General features: G+C 32.9%; 2 protein-coding genes across 2 annotated transcripts; one reads left to right on the top strand and one right to left on the bottom strand.

The window, feature by feature from the left end:
- Positions 1-5,435: 5,435 nt before the first annotated feature.
- Positions 5,436-6,036, bottom strand: LOC148170545 (uncharacterized). Its single transcript, XM_088041314.1, has 2 exons — positions 5,686-6,036; positions 5,436-5,636 (listed from the first exon to the last, which is right to left on the bottom strand). The coding sequence occupies exons 1-2, from the start codon at positions 6,016-6,018 to the stop codon at positions 5,436-5,438; spliced, it is 534 nt and encodes a 177-aa protein (XP_087897440.1). The 5' UTR covers positions 6,019-6,036.
- Positions 6,037-11,777: 5,741 nt separating this feature from the next.
- On the top strand, positions 11,778-12,511 carry LOC148170544 (uncharacterized). Its single transcript, XM_088041307.1, has 2 exons — positions 11,778-12,228; positions 12,282-12,511. The coding sequence occupies exons 1-2, from the start codon at positions 11,778-11,780 to the stop codon at positions 12,509-12,511; spliced, it is 681 nt and encodes a 226-aa protein (XP_087897433.1).
- Positions 12,512-23,964: the final 11,453 nt, after the last annotated feature.

Below are 23,964 nucleotides of genomic sequence, written 5' to 3'. Positions count from 1 at the left end.
CCCAAATTTAAAATTGTTTCTAATGATAAACTTAAAAATCGTTCTAATAGAAGAACAATTGAATTCCATTTCGGATAGTTGTGCTAATTTTAAAGAATTTTTTGGCTAGATTAATATTTATAGATATTTTCACAAATCAATTCAAAAACAAAATTTAATACTATATTACCAATTTAGGTGTAATCTATAATGAGCCTCACCTTCCCAAGTGATCACAAACTGTAAAATGGAAGTTACCAATGTTTTTGATCAGAAAGCTAACCGCTCGCAAGTAGCAGTGCTTGATGCCTCATTTGGCTATTTGTTAATGTCCTACCTTTTGACACTGTTTTAATCCACAGCAGATCCTTCAAAGGTTTAAGATATATTCTTGTATTGAGCCGTTGTTGTGAGGTTCTAATAAATAATTTAGAAAAAGATGCAATACAAGATGATCGAAGTGTTAACCACGACGTTGAGGCTGATATTATCATTCTATTGCAAAGTTTTGAATTATATGTTTTCTTTTATTTTGTTGGTAACTATTTGATTATTTATTCTCTTTCCCACTCACATTCTCAATTCAATTCCAAACCTCGCTAGTTCTACTGTTCATAAACTGAACGTAGAATTTTTTTCTTGCACAAAATTGGCATATGAAACTGTTCAGAGTTGTTGGTTTTTACTAGACTTAGCAGCTCTGGCTTCTAAATATTTTGGTTTCAAATGGACACCAACGCCTTGAATAAAAATGTTTCCATTTTATAATTATTCCAAAGATAAAACAAGTAGCAAACTCCTTTGTATGGACATTAATGTAAGATTTTGGAACAATCCATCAAAAAGGAAAGAAAAATCAGTCTTTGCTGTCCAGTTAATTTTTTACACACAATGTTCTTCATGTTTCATCTAAATAATGAAAAACTAACCTTAGAAATAAATATATTACATTCCTGTATTTAGCCATCGTCGCATTTCTCAATTGAATTATGTTAATAAACGTTAATTTGTAATTTTGCTTGTCTTTCGTAGTGAGTAAACAAACTGTTGAGGTTATGTACTACCGAAAACTGGGTTCAGGCTGACGAGAAGTTTTTTGTTACAGTACCGATAATAGCTGCGTAAGTAACGAAAACTACAGCGTCAGTAGCTGTGGTCAGTACTGTCAACTAGGATGACGTCATTGACTTGTACATTGACTTGGACAAAAGTCAGATAAGAAATACATGTTCTATGGTATGAACTGTCAAGAAAATATTTGGTTATAATGTTCTAAAGGCTTTCTTATGGTTTTGTTCCGTTCAGACCATAGGGCAGACTTACTCAATTCGAACCATTTCAAACATCAATTCGAACCATTTTGCATGTTTTTTAAAAATTATGGATCGGTAGAAAACCAGTGTGAAATTATCGTTATCTCGAATAATATGTGGCAACAGCGCATCAATTTTTACGGTTGGTGAAAACCGAAAAGTAACCAAACGAAATGCTCGGTACCGATAATTATCGTTAGGAGAACCAAAATCGCACCCTAAATTTCATTTCTTGGGCATCGCGACGCCAAGCTGACAGTAATAAAAAAGCGTTATTTCTAGAACTAAATTAACCATAAGCCGTAAGCATTTGAACAAAAAGCGCATATTTGTTTTTCAACTAATTTTGGATTTTTTTTAATTTAAAAAATATAAATTAAGCAATTTTGTGCTCTCATGTTACTTCATTCGGTTAGTCACGATTTTAATCACTTTTTCCATTATTAAATATATAAGATACCTTGAATATATAGCGCACGAGTAATAAAAACGAGAAAAAAAATGCACCTCACTTTATAAAAAAATCCGGAATTTTTAAATGCTAAAGAAACAAATAAGAAAGTGCATCTCTAGGTTCTACAATTTGCTTTGAAAAATTTGTTCTGTTCAGCTGATTGTTTTATGGCGGTTATTATACTTCATTTCAGACCTTAGCGAGGTCCAAATGTCAAACCTGGCCCGAAATTTGGGACTGTACCAATAAATTGTGTGGAGAAGTGTACTTTATAGGGACATTTTTATAAACCAAAAGTTGCCGACCTTGTCTGCAACAGAGATTTGGAAAATAATAGATACGGTTACCATATGGAAATTTAGACATACGTTACACAAAACATGTGCAACAAGAATTTTTATTTCTGTCTCTATCTATTGCGTTGATTCCTATCGCTGATACGCTTATGCAGTATTGTCTCTCTCGTCAGGATGGAACCAATCAGGGATCATGACGTAGATCGTTACTCGAATTTTAAATGGCAAATCCAAATTGTCATAGCTAATGTCAGTAAAGAACTTTGAATGTAAAGTTTTGTGAATTTAAAGGTTTTAGACGTTATTTCTCTTGTATGTTGCTAAATTTTGTGACAAGGTTCTTTCATCACTAGTTCGATTTCGTTTTGCTGTCTTTTAATGTTGAAACTTTAATTCCTTAATAGGCCGAAGCTCTTCTACATCAAGTGGAGACTCCCACAATATGAATGCGGTAAAAAACGATCATTTATAGCTCCACAATTAAACGATATTGATACAATTCTCAGTGTGCATAACATAGTTTTCAATAGGTTTAAGGTCAAACACTAATGACAAAATCAAAATTACCAACGTGTGACTAACGCTTTTCTAGTCTGACACCAGAAATCTGGCAAAGTGGAGAAGCTAATTCAAACAGCCTGGACTAATTGTAAGAACATAGAAAACTTTACATTAGACCCAGACTTCTGAAGAAGAAAATGCAGAAGGTCTCTTTTAAGATGTATTTGCCACTATTTACATCAATTTGATTTTGTTCCTCGTCAGAGTGTAAGAAAAGAGCACAGTCTTCTTTCGGTCTGCCACGATCTGCTTTTACTCCTTTCTACTCATTGTCAACCTTTTTGCCTCTGTCCAAATCTTAAACAGAATCTTATTTCCTACAATGTCACAGGTTTCCTAGCGTGTTCTTCTTTCTTTTCTTACTTGTCGTCAGAGCTGTCCATTATTTTGTTAACCAGTTCTGAGCTTCATATTCTTTTGGGGTCCCATTTTAATGTATTTTTTTACTGCTTCCATTTATATTTCTTCAATACTTTGAACATTTCTCCATTCATCCAATTTAGTTAGGTACACCTTGGATTTTTATTAACTAGGATATTTCTTTCACTTGAATCTTGCTCTTTTCTCTCTTCGTCAAAATCCATGTTTTTCTTCCTCTCCGTATGTTTGGTGACTTCCGTTTCACTTATAAATCATCTGCTAATCGCATAATAATTCACTTTCTTTGCACTTTGTAGTCTGTGGTTAATTTTCAAATTTTGCTTCTCAATTTCTCCACAGACGACGATTTAGTTCAGAAACATGCCAGTTGTAATATTCCATTGATTTTTATTTCACTAGTTAGCCCTTATGTGTACCATTTCTTCTCTACGCTTATTTCAAAATCTGTTTCGACAGTTCTCGCACAAATTTGTTCAAATGCGACTTGAGCCAAAAATTCCTCTTTGAACTCACTTTCTGTCGCCTGTAGTATGCGACATCCGTGGTTTTATGGTACTGAGAGAACTTGTTGTGTTACAGTACGTTGGATTACTCATTTTGCTGTGAACTGTCACACATTACAATTTTTGTCAATCTGTTTGTCAAGTTTTAAAATTAGCCAATTAAAAACTCTCCATCCTGGCGAGAGAGATAGGTATTGTATCCAGTGAATGCGTGCATCAGACAAGGACGAAAGTTGTAAAGCTAGTCGTAGATATGTTTCTAAGACTTTTGACTATGTCCCCCCATCTATTAATTCCCAAATCTCTGGTAAATACCACTTTTCTTATAAATACTTACTAACATGTACATATTATACACATTATTATACTATGTATTTTGTATCTTTTGAGTATACCTTCATACCAAATACGTATCTATTTGGAAACAAATAAAATTAAACATAAAACAGATAAGTTTAGTTTTTTTTTAGAAAATTTCTGTTTGGCATTCTAATATTAAATAATACTTTGATCTATTTATTATTTGACTAATTAATTTTTGAACAACGTACTGATGTACTTACAATTTTAAAATAAAAGTTTTTTATTCATATTATTTTACCCATGAAAAAGTATTTCTACCAGACAGAGACAAAATAAGCATTTATTATTTTACAATCACTTTACGATAGCACACTAAAGGGCCCCACAAACCTCGTTCTGGCACGACGTTTCTGAACGACGGTTTCGACGGTTGGAACGAAACGGTCGGAAAAACCGAGGTCTGTGGGTAAAACTGTCGGTTCAACTGTCGGTTGTCAAACTGTCAAACTGTCGGTTTTGTTCCGTCCAGACCATGGGGCAGACTTACTCATTTACTTCGTAGTAAGATAATGACTGGAATCATCAACGGAAATCCAGTAACATTTTATTTAATCCTATTTAACGAGATTAATTATACAAAAATTCTGAAATGCATTGTTTTTTTGCAAAGTTTTCTCTAGAGGAGCGTCTAATTTCAATGATTCTGTGCGTTCTGTGTTGAACTGTCCGGTGCGTTCTGTCTTGGTTCTATGTTGAAATGTCCGCCGAACCGATGACGAACAGACAAGATACATAGTTCGTTGAATTGAAGCAGTAAACTTTGTATTGTAAGTAAATTCTCATATAAACCGTCGTAAACAGAAAGATTCAATTCACAGAACAAAATTAAAAATTCAAATCTTCAGGTAATGAGTCGGACCAAATCCACAAAAATACAACCTGATGTCGGTTACTTCAAAAGGATAAATCCACTTACAGAGATAAGAAACCTACCTACCTGCATTCATTCACGCCTGTTTTCATACAATGATTCTGTAAATTTCAATGCAGGAAATAAATTGGTTTATCTACATTTATCGCCATTTTTATTAACATTAATCCACATTTATACGTGTTATTTACCTTATTAACATTATGATAAAAAATTTGTGTTTAAATTAAAAGAATTGGACTAATTAAATCTGTTGGTTATCATCAAATGTAGCAGTCCGTGTGGAATCGGAACAGAGGATTGTAAACCAAGGGTGCAATAGGATTTGCAAATTTTCTGACCGCAAAATATGGTGCAATAACTCAAATTCCATCGTAAATCAAATTCTGTTCTCTCTAGAACGGACCGTGGAAATGAGGCTTTAGACCCAAGCACTGGCCTGGTAATTTTTGTGACTGAAGAAGTGACAGTAATCTACAGAGCAGGCTAGGTAGCGACCGCTCTTAAATTATCATATTGCTCGTAAAATGAATCACAAAACAAATTAATCGGAAAATCAATAATAAATTTTTTGCATATTATTACTGCTTGGACTGCAACAGAATTGAACAGAATTCGTCGATGCAATATTTTTATGCGTCCGGTCCTGTTAAAACCTTTCTGGACAGTCGAAACCGCAATTTATGAGGGGTATTGTGTGGGTTATTAGCGTTTCTAAGGGTGGTACTGCCATAAAAATGTTAGAAGAATTGGAACAGTATAACATACGGCTAAAAACATGAAAATTGACCGTACCGAAGGAGCCTGACTCTCCAATGAAGCCAGTGTCTTACGTCGACTTAGTCGTCGCCTTCGCCTCCTCATTCGATCTTGCGCTGCGTGTTGAAGACATTTTGAGGTACTGTACCTCAAAGTCTGAAATCAGATTACATAAATTTCTATAATGTACTGTCTTGAGTCTTACCAGTTCACAGGCATCCTCTGCAGAGACGATGATATCACACTCAGTCATCCCTTTGACAGGAATTATTAATAACTTAGTAACTACGTCGATGGCAATATTAATCAAGCTGTTATTGGGGAGAATTAGTTTTCGAATGGTCCTGACAATTCGACAGGGAGCGATGTACTTTTTATTGGTGTTCATATCAGCGACTAGGCCTTCGATGAGGATGATGTCTTCGATGACTTCTGTCACGACGAAGAGTTTGTAGGATGACAGATCTGGAACAAATGATCGTTCCAGAATCTGTTTGATCTGATCTTTTGAGTGGGATTGGTAGACTGGGGTGGACATTAGGACGGGGATGGCTATTCTTATACCGACTTCTTTCCAAATCCTGGCTTCCAACCTGGAACGAACAAAAAGTCTAAATTATTTAAAATGTATTATGTCGGTTTTGCTTTTAGGGATTATTGAGTTTTCAGGTTTCAATGTTATAAAATTGAAGATAATTAAAAAAATCATGAACTATGGAATTTTATTTTGAGTGTTTATAAATGTTTCTAGCATCAAAGGTGGCTCTCTAATTCCTACCATGCACTACTATTTTGCCGCTTTGTTTTCATAGTGAATATAACTATGTTTAAGGTTCAAGTGTACCCCCTATCTCGAAAACGGTAAATTCAAAAATTTTGAAAAAAATCCTGAAGATGTAAAATTTTATTCTAAATCATCACATAAAATTTAAAAAAAATCTGTCCTGCGGTTTTCATGATAATTTTAAAAAAACTTAGCTTTTAGGTACTTTTTAGCTGTTTTCTTTTAAACTGGTGGTTAGAGTCACTTCAAATTTTAACATGACTTGCCTTGTAGACTCAAAAAAATGTGGGATTTTTTTATAATTTTTGAATTTACAGTTTTTAAAATATGTGTATTTTTTGATAACTTTCGTTAATATCTACTATAATTGCTTTTTTTTTTCAATATACAAGTTATTTAAATATTTCTCTCATATACAGGGCTATTCACATAACTGTACGACCTGTAATTTCAAAAAATGCAACCCATTATACATTTTCAAAGCAACCGTCGCTTTTAGTAAATTGAAATATATTAAATCGATCTCAACGATGCCTGCATGGTTGATGCTTGACATTTTAAAAAATCATCACACCTGACATTTATTGTTCAACGATTTATTAAGATGACAAAACTGGAAGCCAAATTTATGTAACAGTAACAAATTTAACAAAAATTGGAGACAAATCATCGTAACAAGTGTTGAAAATTCTGCCCATTCTTTGCTTTGCAACAAGCTATTCTGTTCATAAAGGATCGCCGCACGCGTTTCAAAGTTTCTGGTGTTACCGTAATCTTTGCTCTTCCAGGTTTCCTTCAGCTCTTAAACCTTCATGATATGGTATAGATAAAATTGGTTAGCAGAAATAATTCTTGAAACTGCTGGCAGACTGGTTCCAACTTGACGTGACACAAAATTTTGACTGACTTGCGGATTTTCTGTAACATCTTAAAGAATCGCAACTTCATTCTTCATACCTGTGGCTGTTCTAATTGTAACTCGTTTCTGTTGGGGCCAGTTTTCTCTTAAATCTTTTTCTAATTTTCGGAAAATTTTGTCTGTTGGATGTGCAACAGGGTCAGGATTCTTTGTGCATATAAATCTGCAGCCGCTACAGCATCATCACTTTTCTCGTCGTTAGAACATTTTCGCGAAGATAATAAGATAAGAATAGATAAGATAACTAGGAGTATTAAGTTTAGTTTGCAAAAATGGCAAAAATTGACAAATCTTTATGACACCACTGGTTGATATAAAGCATCTCTGATTGTATTTTTAAAATTTTAATTTAGAAAAGCCAAGTCAACACTGGAAATGTATTGTTGGTTGCATTTTTTGAAATTTCAGGTCGTACAGTTATGTGAATAGCCCTGTATTTACCATAAATTAGGATCAATTAAATACACTTTGTAGCACAGAATAGTCGGGAAAAAAATAATTAAAGCTGGCACATTTCGATCAAAAACTGTGCTATAGGAAGTGGTGTCCCCAAACGGCCTGGAAATAATTCAAATTATTTTTTCTATCTTATAATAGAATGCGCTTTCGTCGCCTTGTTGATAGATTCTTTTCTTACGGGCAAAAAACTGCATCAAACACGCTGTGTGATTCATACAATTGCCCATTAAAATACTCTATAAGACTTGTTCTTACGAAATGCATAAAAAATTATATGTTCGACTGGAGGTTTATTTTAAGCCCAAAAATGCATGTGTTGACAGAAACAAAAACTTACTTAAAGTTGCTACTGTTTGTATTTCTTCCTTTCATAATATTGTGCAAGATGCAGAAAAATCTAGCTAATAGTTTTGGCGGCTGCGACGCTCGCTTTAAAAATGTAATTTTTAGCGATTAGTGAGAGTTTGTGGAACCAATCTTTGATTTTTTTTAATATCTTAGTTGTAATTTATGCAAATTGTTTTCAAAGTTTGATGAGAAACAAAAATGCTGTTTTATCAAGTTAGTTTTCAAATTTATAGTCAAAATTGGAAACTACTTTTATACCAAATGTCAACATCTTGTATCACAAATGTCATCTATCCTTTAGTTCACTTTAAATCGTAAAATTAAATTGTGTTTTTTTTTATGTTAATTAACAATTTGTAGGGTCCAGAAAAATTAAACACGCCCGCGTTACTTGAAATTGACCTTCTTACAATAAATGTACAATAAATGTAGTTTGCAATTTTCGAAACTAAGTTGATAGGTTTTTTTCAAATTTTACACACTATTTGTATTAGATTTAAAATAAAAATTGATATAATATTTTTATCGCAGTTATGCTGAAAAGAATTTGAATTATTCAACTCAACTCAAAAATCGCTAATAGTTATTTACAGTCCCGTGTGGTAACTTACATTTTACAGCGCGAAATCAGTTTGAAGCACGACGGCGTAGCCGGAGTGCTTTAATGATTGAGCGCTGTAAAATGGTTAACGCACAAGAGTTGTATTAAACTTTTTGGCCGAAAAATTTTAATTTAAATTGGATTTTTCAAAATTTATGAGAACTGTCACATCTGACATTTGTAAATTTCATCATCTGTCAATTCTGTCAATTTTATAGTTGGTGCACAAAAAGTACACAAGATGGCGCTGTATAAAAAACGTTTTAATATTACTTTAAAAATAGAAATATTGTCTTAATTGAGATAATAATTTAGGTAGATTCCACTTTGGTGATCAATCTTCATTATGGTAAAGTGATTTTAATTTCTAAACGCATGTGAAGAGCAGACGATTTGGGCAATTTTTACAGCACGGCGTTTGTAAACGTCCAGGGCGCTTGTAAATCTAGTGTTTCCGAAGATGTCAATTGAATGTTAATTTGACGTTTACAATTCATGAGGCCAAAAACATTATTACACGTCGCGACGCCAAACTAACTGTGATAAAAAACAATTTTTTGCGTCAGATTTTATGTAAATTTGCACATTTTTATCTTTGAAATTAAAGGCGATTTTGGGTGTGTCCGTAAGTGTTGCCGGACCATGTATTATGTTCTGATTTATCCTATAAGAAAGTTAGTTTTAATTTGTATTTTTTTTCTTATTTTTTTTATTCTTCTCTTAATTTCGATAATGTAAATCCGTCGTCTTAGCGGCAACTAATGCAAACTCAATTTTTACAATTTTTACAGTGTAAATAATTTTTTTCAATGACTATTTTATATCAAATTTTAGCTGAAGGTTAGATCTATTCGGTTTGAGGAGTGACTTTTTTTTATGTTTCTCTAAACATTTTATATTAGCTACACAACCCTTACTAATCAGTAGCCACTGCTCTTGACGACTGGTTATCTTCAAATTTTGCAATGGCTCTTGTTTCTTCGACTTCGGTTCAATGTTTAGTCGATTTTAACTCACTACTGTCATTAATTGTGATAAAGAGACAATTTGCCGTACACATTTCGTTGTCGTCAATAGTGTAAAACTTCAACAATTTTTTTTAAATGTTAGAAAAATGTCGTCAAAGAGTTTGTGTTTCCAAATATTGTGTGATTCATTAAATTTCCATTCGCAGATGGCTTTGAGGAAAAAATGTATGTCGTAACTAACATCATTACAGTAGTTTCGACTGAATATTTGCGAGATTTGCTAGTTATCGAACAAAAAGTCAACGCACGTCCAAAATACACGGCCTACCTAGAATGGAAATTTAATGAATCACACGATACATATGAGTAATTGTTGATGCTTGGACATCTGCAGCAATACGCACCTTTTGTCAATTAAATTTATACGAATTAATCTTGTATGCTCACAAAGCATTGATTCTCTATGTATGAATGTAAACATTTATAATTTTTATTAAAGAAGTATAAAAAATAATATGTTTAGTGTCATAGTGTGGTGTACCTACTTTTATGTTATGAAGGGTTTGGACGTAAAACATGTTAAGTTACAAAGAGCAGAAAAATATTTCGAAAAACGAAAAGTTAATATACAGGGTGGGCCAACGAAAACGAAACAGAGGCGTTTTGAGGCACTTACTGATGGAATTTCAAAAAACCCTGAGACGGGACAATTTTAGTTGTGAGTGGGGCACACAACACGTATTTATAACTTTTTGAAGTCAACTGCCTATGAGGGGTGAAATTAACCCCTTTCATTTTTAAAGATAGGTATAGGACATGACACTTTTTATGAAAGGTTCATTGAAGACCTTTACAGTGATATAATATTTTTTTTTATTTCTAAGCCCTATAAAAAATTTTTTGAAAACGAAACTGAGGCGTTTTGAGGCACTTACTGGTGGAAATTCCAAAAAAGCTGAGACAGGTCAATTTTAGTTGAGAAGGGCACCCAACTGCTAATAAGGGTAGAGCTTGGATAGGGCTCCGTTTACCAGAGCGATCAAAGCAGTCTGACCTGTGGAGATACTTCTGGTAACATGGGACACAAACATGTGCGTTGATCCGGCGTATCCGATTGATCCTGATCCTATATGGATGGGTGGCATTAAGGCGAAAGCTAGGCAGCCCCCAGAAACCGGAGGACCCCGAAAAGGGCCTCACGACATCAACATCAACATGTTAGTTGCATTTAGAGATCGATCCAAAACGGACTGTTTTCAAGAAAAAAAAACTGAAATTTTTTGTGCATGTTCACCTTGAGAGAAATTACAGTTTTTTTTGTGTCGAAGAAATACATAATTATGGTAAGTAAATGATCCATAAAAATTAAAACAAAAATTTATTGTATCCATTCAAAAATTTAGGATGGCAAACGAAAATCCAAGCGACAGTCTGGGAGTTTTTATCGCCAAAAGAAAAAGTTGAGGGATAAGCAGAAGGAAAAGCTAGCTGGATCATTGAAAAATTTTTTTGAAGAATTTCAGCCAGGACCTTCAACCCAGTCCGACAAGGACATTACTTATCCGCTTGATGAGGAATTCTTATCGGAGGAAACTCCAGTGGAAGAAATATCCCCGCAGAAAACTGAAATAGAACTAAAATTTCCAGTTGAACAACGTCAACCAAAAGAAGAGGCCGAAAAGTCAACCACTGAAGTCGTCGTGGAAAATCCAGACCTGATACTGATTAATCGTGGCCCTGTACAGGTGATAATTGCATTTCCGGAAAACACAGCAAATAGAAAATTTTCGGATATTTATTATTATCGTATGCTAGCTAATAAAGAAAAAGTAAAAAGAGAATGGTTAATATATTCAGTCAAAAAAAATGCAGTTTATTGTTTCGCATGTATACTTTTTGGTAAAAGTTTTTCAAATTTTAGTTCTGGCTTTTGTAATTGGCAACATTTATCTTTAGCTTGTTCACGACATGAAACAAATGCTAAACACATTCAGAGCGTAAAATCTTGGATAGAATTGAATTTAAGATTCAAACAACAATCAACAATTAATGATGAACAGTTGAGACAGTTAGACCTAAAAGCAAAATATTGGAATGAGGTAATTCGAAGAATCATACTTATCATTCGTTATCTTAGCAGACAATGTATAGCTTTAAGAGGTTCTTCAAATCAATTATTTCAACATGATAATAGTAATTTTTTGAAAGCTGTAGAGAAATGATTGCTCAGTTTGATCCCATAATGCGTGAGCACGTTAACAAAGTACAAAAAGAGCAAAAAATGCAAAGTCGATTGAAAAATTATTTAGGCGAGAAAATCCAAAATGAATTTATTTCATTATTAAGTGGGCAAATTCGAAAATGTATAATTGATGATTTTCAAAAATTTAAATACTTTTCTATTATTTTGGACTGTACTCCCGATGTTAGTCACGTCGAACAGATAACCGTTATCTTTCGTTTCGTTGCTTTAAATGAATCTACAAAAAAAGAAGACGCTATAATTTTAGAAAATTGCAGAAATCTTGAGTGTAAACTTAAAGATGATACCCGCGAAGAACGTGATATATCCGGAACCGAATCATTTGATGAAATAAAATCACTTCAATTACATAATTTTGATAGATCTGCTCAGGGATTAAAAATTTTGCAATATATTTTTGAAAACGGTTTGTTATCTACATTTCCAAACGAAGAATATTATTGACACTACCAATTTCAGTTGCAACAGGAGAGCGCAGTTTTTCAAAATTAAAGCTGATAAAAAATCATCTGCGATCATCAATGACCCAACAGCCACTGAACGATCTAGCGATAATATCAATTGAAGCAGAAATTTTGGATTCGTTAAATATTGATAGGGTAATAAATGAATTTGCCAACAAAAAAGCTAGAAAAGTTGAATTTTACTATTGTTATAATTCCGAGTTTATTAGGAATACGAAACAATAAACTGATTTTAACGTATATTATGTACCTACATACCAATTTTTGTGATATTTATTACATATTACCTGGTTTTTTGTTTCATTACGTTTTATTTTTTATTATTTTTTGTCTTTATTCCTTATTATTATTTTTATAATTTTGTTAATTAATTCCTTAATAAATTTTTATTTTCATTTTTACTTCTATTTATTTTTATTTTTGTTGAGTATTACATGAAGTGAGGATAGGGGCGGCACTTTTGGTTCGCACGCGGGCGCAAGCAGGTTTCGGCTCGGGCCTGAGGCTGACTCTGTCTTTCCGACATGTCACTGTGACACATGTGTCAGATTTGAAATTGATCTAAAAATTCTATCTCTAGACAGGAATTGTTTTGTCAACATTTGCTTTATTATCATCTAACTGTAGTCATGTACACGTCTGAAATGGGTTGCTGTAATTGATTCCAAAATGGGATGCTGTATCCCAGTATGGCAAGATTTCAGAGCTGTCATTTTGACAAATAAATTCTCATAGATTACTAAAAAAATTACCACACGACTTGGAACCAAGACTAATCAACAAAAATTTTCCCGTCTCAGATTTTTTTAAGGGTCTACGCTACGCATATACCCGTATATGGCTTACGATTTTTCGTTTTTGAAGCGCATTTTGGACTTTGAAAAATCGCTCGACCTCTGTATGTATGCGTCTCAGGTAGAGCTATGGAGGTGACATCTTCGAATTTTGAAAAAGTGAAAAATTTGACTTTAATTAATTAAAAACTGAAATTCCCATTTTTCGTTTTTAAGGAATATGAAGCAACCTACGAAGTTAAAAAAAATACCAACATGTGGAGAATTAAAACCTCTATGGAGGTGACATTTTTGTTTTTGTCATTATGCTATAATTTTGAAGTTATTAATAAAAAAACAAATCAAAAATAGGCAACCAACAGTACAACTAACGCAAATCATCTTATGCAAATCTCATGATTTACGACCGCTCACTAGGGGGTCACTGACGTTCCGCCCAAATGTAATAAACTGCTATCGGGTAAAAGCAGGTAAAGACCCAACTGGTCGCTCTCGGCAACAAATATCGAAGGTACTTGTAGCTAGTGTATTGAGAAATAATATTTTATTATCTCTGATACAGGGTCCGGCAACATTTGTGGTCACCCCCAAAATTGTCTTATAGAGGTAAAATTTTAAAAATTTACATACGCTAATGGATAATCGAAGAAGCTCTAGAAGATGACGCAAAAACTTGTTCTTTATCACCGATAGTTTTGGCGTCGCGACGCCTTAAAAGTGTAATTTTTATCTATTTGTGAGGGTTTTTGGAACCATTCAATATATATACCATATGAGCAAAAAAACTTTAGATAAAGGGTGGCTGTCTACAAACTTTTGTTTTGGAAACGTATGTCGGCTTTTGTTGTCATACCCAATCATATGTGCTTGAATCTTTGATGTCTTCGGCTCTTTGAACTTCTTGTTCTGCCAGAACCATTGCTACGATGCACGCTCCCGATTTCTTCAAATAACTGCACACCAATCCATACCATAATAAAATAATCACCATCCAAAGATGCCATGCCGAGAACTGTCAAATTTTGACGGCTTAGTTTAGACAATCAACGACAAATTCATTTGTTTTTCATGGCCTTTTATTATCTAAAATTTTGTTGCTCATACGGTATATATATTTTAATATAAATGTGTTAAAAATATTTAAGTAATTAAGGCAGTAAACCTTCATATTAATCCTGACATTGTAAATAATTCTTTAGCGATGGTAGGGAGCAAAGGTATCTTCAACTGCGACAACGCAATTTTACGCCACTGATTTAAAATCGGGCCCTAAGTTCTTATTTTTCAATGTAAATAATTAACTATTTCTATTTAGTATCCAAAAAGTGCAACAATCAACGTTAATCAAAATTGAAGTGACTTGTAAAAAATTGATGTAGTTTGCCACTGTCCGTCATAGTTTTGAAAACTAACTTGTTAAAACAGCAATTTATGCTCAGTTACATTAAATTTAAGATGAAGCTGGTCACAGTTATGTTAAAAAAACAATTCGCGAGTATTTACGCAAAAACTCAAACATCGCTAAAAATTACTCTTCTAACGCATCGCAAATTTTTGCTTTAGATTGTTAAGCTTGATAAAGCGAATGCAAAATTGCAAATATTTATTTTTGAAACTAAAAACGATTTTGAGGGTGATTATTACTGTTGCCGGACTCGGTATAATTCACTGTTTTTCACACAAAATTTTATTATTTACGCATTAATTTTACATTTCGTATTTTCCAGTTTTAAATTAGAAGACCTTTTTTCCGCAATTATAAAATGTGTATTATTGGGAACATTTTCTATTTCAAAAACTTTATCCGATAATTCTGACTTAAAACCGCTAATTACATTTTTACTTTCGGAACTATTCCTAATATTTTTCATCACCGTTTTTTAATAAAATTGTTGGCTCAAATCTTGGTGTTGATAAAAATTATCAAAAACACAATTTATTCCCAAACACCAAATTTTGTCAAAAACTGCTGACGTGCAAGTTTGATAAAAGCAACTGACCAACTTTAATCGACAAAACTCTAGAAATTTAAAAAAGTAGGTACATTGATTTACAAGTCGAGCACAGTCAAAAACACAAGTATCCAAAGATTGAAAGAATTTAAATATTTTTTCAAGATATTTATTTATAGGTTTTCCGAAATACATTTTTAATTGCTTTTAAAATTCGTATAATTAAACTACTAAGATGGCCCCTTGAGAACACAGCTACTTTTTAAGGAAAACACCCCGATTTTCAAGGGTTAACAGAAAAGCAGAAAAATCGTGAAAAGACTCCCGTTTTTAAGGTATATTTTAAAATTAACATTTTTTAAAGAATTTGTCCGGTTTTTCGAACTCTTTTTAAAAAAGTCAAAATTTTAAGAAGTATATCCTGTTTTATCAAACGTGAATACGGTTTCGTACAAACAAATTTCCCTTTTAAAAACATTTAAAATTAGGAATTTTACCTTGTTTTCAAAGATTTTACCCTGTTTTGAATTTTGTACTAGTAGGCCCCCTCAGAACACAACACATTTTTAATGCTTTTAGCCTGGTTTTCAAACTTGAAAAGTTAAAGTTTTTAAAGAATTTGACCGGTTTTTCGAAGTCACCTTTTTTTTAAAAAGTCAACATTCCAAGGAAAATACACCGTTTTTTCAAACAAGAATACGGTTTGGTCCAAACAAATTTCTCTTTCTAAAACACTTCAAATTCGTTTTTCTGTTGGGCTACTTCAGAACAAAAATGAATACGGTTTTGGCCTGGTTTTCAAAGTAGCTTTTAAAAAGTTAAATTTTTTAAAGAAATTGCCCGGTTTTTCGAAATACTTTGTTTTTTAAGCAGTTTAGTCCTATTTTAACAGTCTTCTTAATTAAAAGATAAAATTTGCCTTTTTTGCTCAGTTTTTCTATGGAGCCACTTCAGCACACATATGAATATGGTTTCGGCCAAGAAAAGTTACAATTTAAATATACTTAAAATTCGTCTTTTGTCCTGTTTTCAAAGATTTTACCCTGTTTTGAATTTTGTACTAGTAGGCCCTCTCAGAACACTTTGTTTTTAATGCTTTTAGTCTGGTTTTCAAAAGTTTTTAAAAAGTTAAAATTTTTAAAGAATTCGCCCGGTTTTTCGAAGTCACCCTTTTTAAAAAAGTCAAAATTTTAAGAAATATATCTTGTTTTATCAAACGTGAATACGGTTTCGGCCAAGAAAAGTTACCATTTAAAAATACTTAAAATTCGTCTTTTTACCCTGTTTTTTCTGTTGGGCTACTTCAGAACAAAAATGAATACGGTTTCGTTCAAACAAATTTCGGACAAAATCTCCATGAGCGAAGCGAATTTCCCTTTCAAAAACACTCAAAATTAGAGATTTTACCTTTTCAAGTATATTTTTCAGACTTTCCCTTGTTTTTAAAAAAGTTAAAAGTTGAAGGTACTTATTTTTTATTCAAACATACATTTTTTTAAGTTAATACACTATATGTTGAAACAATAAGTAGTTAAATATATGATATACTAGGTGGCCCTCGGAATTCTGTAGACTCGCTTTTTTCGTGGACCTCGCTTTTCCGTGGCGTTGCATATTAATTTGAAATTGTTTATTTGTTAGATTAAGAAACAAAAAAGGCGAGTTTTACAGAATTCCGAGGGCCATTTTGTAAAATTTTAATTGTATTTTGTCATTTAACATTTAGCAAAGAAAGTTTTAAAATAACTTCATATTTTGTGTTTTTTGATTTTTGAAACTATGATACAAATAACTACGCATGGCAAAATGAAGAATTTTCTGAAAATTTTAGAAAAAAAACAGACTGAAAGGTTTAAAAAAAATAACCAACGGACTTCGCTATTAAAAATTTAACAGTACTACGCTGTTGATAATTTTTGTTTATGACGACAGTTCAATTCATAGAATTCCACAGTAATTAAGGCGATTTCTAAGTTAGTGTCCGCTAAGTCATAAAATGGTTGGAACCCATGACAGGTCCTACAGCTTCTCAAACGCAAAACCGACAGCAAAAAATTGAACAAATTTTGTAACTTCAATTATCCCCGATAACATCATTGCTACTTCAATATTCTATTTATTTTGTATTATTTTATTTCTATGTTTAAATGAAAATGTAGGCAGAAGGCGAATTCTGTTATTCTTGACAACCTTTTTTGGATAAGTTTTGTTCTATTATCGATACCGTTTGGTGGTTTATTGTTTTCCTTTTCCAACGCCCGTTATCATAAGTTATGAACGAAGATGAAAGTTATGAACGAAGATTAGTCGAAAGTCGTACCCGTACCACATTCACAAAAGAAAAGGGTAAATAGGATGTGATTATTACTGATTTACAGCAGCTCCATTTTATGGTTTAGAGGTCACCAACTCAGAAATCGCCTGTACCTTTCAAAATATTTTTTTTTTTTACCGAAATAAGGACCCAAAGAACTCATTTAGCACATCCAAAGCAAATAATTGTATCCGAAACATGCATGAAAAATCGTATTTTCTTGTAAATTGAGAGTACGGTTTCGTAATTAATTAATGTCAAATTATGTTTTTTTCAGAGCTCGGACTGATTTTAATAAGTGGAGATTCTTTCAAAGAAAAGAAGCCGCTACCGTAAACTATATTTTATGCATTTAAACATTTTGTATAAACATCGTGTAATTGTAGATGTACGGTTTGGGGTTTGTCCAAGGGTTCTGTTTTTTTTTTGTTGAACTACAATAAAACGACCATCAAGATGGTCAGTTTTTTCTGGTGAGAAAGGGTGTGGAGTGATCTCGATACTTGTCGTAAATGACAAAACTTATTAAGAATCATGTAGTGTGATGGTTTACTCTTTTTGTGTAATGAGTACCCCAATTAAGCCATACATACTTGCATTTTTAGTCTCCCTAATATCTACTGCTTTAGAACGATTAAAAATCGGCCGAGTCGTAAATAGTACTTAGTTTTGGGGTATTTATGTTCAACGATTCTGTTTTTTTTAAACTACAATAAAACGACTATCAGGACGTCCGATCGCATTTTTTATATAGGTTTAGCATTCTTTATCTCTTGTTATTTTATTGTTTTCTTGGAGTTCATATTTGTTTATCAGTTCATTCGTAATGAACATTATTTTATTCGATCGTACATCATTAATTCCATCAGTTCCTCTCAAATTACTACAGACCCCGCGAAAGAATCGAACAACATTCGAAGCTCGGCTATGAACTTCTAGTTGTCGGTACCAAATAATGATTTTATGGCTTAATTGGGGTAGTCACTACCCAATAGAACAAAACCACCAAATAGCAGATTCTAAAATTTTCTCATTGTTAAAGACATCGGTAAAATTCGCTTAATTTGTTTAATCCCTCTAATATCTGCTGTCTTACAACGATTAAAAATTTGACCGAATCGTAAATGTTCACCAAAATTTGAACTCGTCGCATCAATTTAATTTATCTGTTGAAATTTTGTTAACTGAAGTATATAGTATCCTTTTTACGTCTGCTTTGACTTTCGATAAGATTGTGCAAATCTGTTTGTTGATATTTAGTCGGAATTGACACTTTGAAAAAAATAGCTTGCTACTTGACATTGAAAACATATCAAATTGTGTACTACATATTAAAAATAAGCGCCGAACAGGCTCCTTGAAAATTTTTTGTTTTCTTCGAGTTGTTTATCCGTTCATTCATTATTATACAATGAAGAATAGTTTTTTTATATCATCAGAACAGAATAAGTTAGGATTCATTTGAAGATTTTTTTTTTGTAACTTCTCTTCGTACCAAAATCACACGCTTGCAATAAAATTTCCATCGGTAACTGTTTCGAGAAATATCCCAATATGCGAAAAATGAATGAAAAATCGTATTTGTCTCGATACGCTACGGTTTCCAGAGATAATAAAGTACGACTTTGTTGTAGTGGGTCGGGAATGGATTAAAATTTAGAAAAACGAAATTCACTACAGGTTCGGTTCTTTGATTATGCTTTAAGTAAAAAAGTCTTCGTCACCGAGAAAGGGCGGTCAAGTTTGTTTATACCACTTCAAATCCCAAGAAAAGAGGTAAAAAATACTGGTCATAATACTCGGGCAACACTTGAAGCTCCGCTGTCAAGTTACAGTTACAGCAGGTACCAAATAGTGATTTTATGGCTTAATTAGAGTACTCACTTCACAAAAGCATTAAACCGGTAAATTAGCAAATTCGGTAAAATTCACCAGTCGCTTGTCTGATGGTCGTTTTTTTCAGGTGAGGATGGGTGTGGACCGTGGAGATCTGCCTTGACTTTCGATAAAATCACGGCAATCTATTTTTTGATAGTCGAAATTTCAAAAAAGACCTAGTTAGATACTTGCTATCTATGCAAATTTTTTATACAGAGTGTCGACAAATGTTTGTTCATCAAATGAACAATTAATTCGCGCTTGTAAAGAGGAGTTTCGAAACATGCCTTCAGATGTTCAAGTGTAAGATACACATACATGCCTTGACGGTCAAAAAGATTCTGTATTAAAAATAAGCCGAACTCGATTAATAAATCAATCTCCGCCGATGTTTTCTTCGTTGCTCGGACCGATTGAAATAAGTGCCGAGAAAAAAAGCAGCTACCGTACTTGTTATGTATACAAAAAATCAGACCCTTTTTTGGAACGGTGATAGATCTTTATGACTCTCTCCACATTATGGTTATGGTTTTGTCCCCGCGACGACCGACGTACCGCGATATTTAAAAATTGATTTTGCGAAAATCAAACGGCCGAAGAGGACGAAAACCCGCCACTTTGTTAGTTTGGAAACTCGTCGGCAAAAGGGCAAAAGGAGCGAGAATAGTATAGAATAGAATAGTTCGGTCGTGAAAACTGTCAAATTTTTGACGTTTGAAAAAATAGATTTTTTTAGACGGCAGAAAAGTGCTACTTTTTGTCGAGCAATTAAATTGTAGTAGCAAGGCGAAGCGTAGCGTATGCAAAATTGCGAACAGCAAAGTCACTCTTATTTATCCAATTCTCATATACCTCCTTCTTATCTCCGCTTGAACAGTTGTCGGCATTACTTTAAAACTCACTACACAATAGTACCAATTTACCGAATAGCAGATTTTGTTATTGATGAAAAACATCGGTAAAATGTAACATCGGTAAAATGTGCCACCCGACTATCCCTGTCTGATGGTCGTTTTTTTTTCTGGTGACAAAGGGTGTGGAGTGGATGTCGGTACTTATAAATACTCATAAATAACAAAACTAACTCAGATGATGTACTCTTTTTGTGTAATAAGTACCTTATTAAGTCATACACACTTGCACTTTTAGTCTCGTCTAATATCCATTTACTGCTTTAGAACGATTATAAGTTGGCCGAGTCGTAAATGGTACTTGCGTTTTGGGGTACCTATTTATGATGAACGGTTCCCTTTTCTTTTTTTGTTAAACTACAATAAAACGACCATCAGGACTTCTTAATCCCTTGTTAATTTATTGTTTTCGTCCAGTTCATATTTGTTTATCGCGACTATCGCTGTGTGATGGTCGTTGTTTTAGTTGTGTGAACAGGAATGCAGTGATGTCGATTTAGAATTAAGAATTAAATTATAAAGAATATTTTATTTATATCGTCAGAACAGAATAAGTTAGGATTTATTTGTAGATATGTTTTTTTTTGTAACTTCTCCCCGTACCAAATTCACACGCTTGGAATAAAATTTCCATCGGTAACTGTTTCGAGAAATATCCCAATATGCGAAAAATTAATGAAAAATGATACGCTACGGTTTCGAGAGTTAATAAAGTACGACTTTGTTGTAGTAGGTCGGGAATGGATTAAAATTTAAAAAAACGAAATTGATTACACGTTCGTTTCTTTGATTATGCTTTTAGTAATAAAGTCTTCGTCACCCGAAAGCGGCGGTCCAGTTTGTTTACCACTTCAGATCCCAAGAAAAGAGGTAAAAATCTACCACAGTAGTATTTGAAGCTTCGCTGTCAAGTTACAGCAGGTACCAAATAGTGATTTCATGGCTTAATTGCAGTACTCACTATACACAAGCATTAAACCAGTAAATTAGCAGATTCTGAAATTTTCTAATTTTTTACTCCTTTTGTGTAAAGATTTCCCGCATTTTTAGTCTCTCTAATATCAACGATTAAAAATCGACGGAGTCGTAATAAAATTCGATAATCGTCACGTTCATTTCATTTATCTGTTGTACTTTCGCATAAGTATCCTTAAAAATAGCCTCTTAGATACTTGGTATTTATGCAAATTTTTTATACAGAGTATCAAGAAATGTTTGTCTATCAAATGATAATCTGTGATTAAACAATGAATTCGCGCTTGTAAATTGAAGTTTTGAAATATGCTTAAAGATTTTCTTGTGTAAGTTACGCATACATTCCCAAAACACACCTTGATGGTCAAAGAGATCCTGTATTAAAAATAAGTCGAATTCGATTAATAAATCAATCTCCGCTAATGTTTCCTTCGTTGCTCGAACCCATTTAAATAAGTGCCGAGACAAAAAAGCCGCTACCGTAGGTACATGTTGTGTGTACAAAAAATCAGACCCTTTTGAGATGTTTATAACTGAGTCTCTCGACTTAATGGTTATGGTTTTGTCCCCACGAACATTAAAGCATTTTGAAACATCTACCACGTCAGCAAAGGCGGACGAACGAAAACGACTTTCAAAAGTCTCTCACGCGAAAAGCAAAAATCGGAAAAGGACCAAACCACAACCACCGGAATCTCGGGAAAGTGTACGTTTGGGAAAGCTCGGCGAAAGTGTCGAGAAAAAATCGGTGAAAGAAGGTACTCGCGCAAAACTACGTAACTCGTTCGGCGGTATTCTCGTTTTATTAGAGGCGTTCCGCCTGTACACGTTTTATATATATAGTAATTCTAACTCAGATTATTATGCCTAGTTTTCTTAGTCATTTTCCTATTTTCTATGCATTTTTTTCAACAAAAACCCGTATTTCTAGCATCAAAAACATCAAAAAACAACATTGAACTTTAAGGGGATATCTAACAAACTGTAACGGTAAATTCTGCTTCAAAATTCTGCGTAAAGGAAAAATTATATGAAACATTTTAAACATCCAAACGTTAAATGCAGCATCTCCCTTCAACCCTCATTATTTGTAGACGGCACTCTTTTAGTGAGTTACCCATGGTCAGTCTGCTTACTACGGTAATAAAACCATAAATAAAAACTACTTCTTAAAACCCCAGCTCGAGTGGTTTAGATTATTATTACCATCATCTTGTGGTCAGGACAATAGCTAATAGTTTTGACTGCACTGATGGCCAAATTATTATTGCCCATGGCCAGTAAATCTTAAATACTTTGATAGTAGAGTCCGATATTTTACAAATTACACCCGTGAAACTTAATAATTACAATATCTCATTATTATTATTTAATGTTTATCTTCATAAATAAATTAAATTTTTCCCGAAAAGGTGGGATTTGTGTAATTGCAAGAATTGAAGAATTAATGGATGCACTGGGATCTTCGAATTTTGTTCCAGATTTTTGTGAATGTAACAAAAAATAGTGAACATAATTATAAATAATTAAATTATATATAATAATTATATTCTGTTGCTTTAGTGATTGATCTATCTTTTAAAACCTTTAAATTACGAAAATTTTTTCAGTCTTTTCACCACCCCAAAGTCATAATTTTGACAACAAGACGTTATATTACTGTCTGGTTGTTCTCAAAATACGTATGAGTGAATTTTGAAAAGTTTACGCATGTGGAATGCTAAAAATTATTTCGCTTTCAGCCAAGTTTTCGTATTTAATTAATAAAGAAGTCATTAAATATTCACTTTACAAAAATTGTATATAGCATTTAACATAATGCACGTTGTACAGATTCATATGCAAAAAACAGAAAGCAATTTACTCAAATAGTTTTCGAGTAATCGTGTTTGGAAAAATACATTGAATTTGCCTTATATTCAAATTTGTTCGAGATTCCCTTAAAAAATAAAGATAAAGACAAATATTTATCACCTAAAACTATTCTAAAACAATTTAAAATCCTAATTCATCAGATATAAAGTTCAAAATTTTGAAATGATTATCCTCAAAGCTACGTTCAGTTTGAATAAAAGAGAAAAATCTTGTTTCAGGCAAATTTAAGATTTTGTGTGTTTATGGAAAAGCTTCAGTTGTAAACTATCTCTTCGGCTACAAAATTGATTTATGGTACCCGCATTTCTACCTACCAGACAGACCTCTCTGGTACAGAGAAAAGAGATGTCACTGCTAGACAAGGATAACATGCATCGAATATGAAATTTTCCAAACACGATTTCTCAAAAACTATTAACTTTAAAAAAAATCTGTTTAGTCGACATTATGTAAAATTAGTCTACGCATGTGGAATGCTAAAAATTATTTTGCTTTCAGCCAAGTTTACGTATTTAATTAATCAAAAAGTCATTAAAGAATCATTTTACAAAAATTATATATAGCATTCAACATAGTGCACGTTGAACAGATTCATATGCAAAAAACAAAAAGCAATTTACTCAAATAGTTTTCGAGTAATCGTGTTTGGAAAAATACATTGAATTTGCCCTATACTGAAATTTGTTTGATATCCCCTTAATCGATAAAACTCTAGAAATTTAAAAAAGTACATTGATTTACAAGTCGAGCCCAGTCTAAAACACAAGTATCCAAAAATTGAAAGAATTTAAATATTTTTTCAAGGTATTTATTTATAGGTTTTGGGTTTTACAGTCTTTTCTTGAAATGAAAATTATGGTGTTAGCTTCGACATATTTGAAAGCTAATTGTCTTATTGGTAACCTATAAAATCCACCGGTAGCAGGTAAGATTAGAGACGAGGATTATTGTGTAAAATTCGTACAATTAAAGACACAAG

This window comes from Gnatocerus cornutus, chromosome 7 (assembly GCF_029298725.1).
Source record: "Gnatocerus cornutus isolate USDA-ARS CGAHR chromosome 7, icGnaCorn1.1, whole genome shotgun sequence".
Lineage (NCBI taxonomy): Eukaryota > Metazoa > Arthropoda > Insecta > Coleoptera > Tenebrionidae > Gnatocerus > Gnatocerus cornutus.
This window is presented reverse-complemented; position numbering and strand designations above follow the sequence as displayed.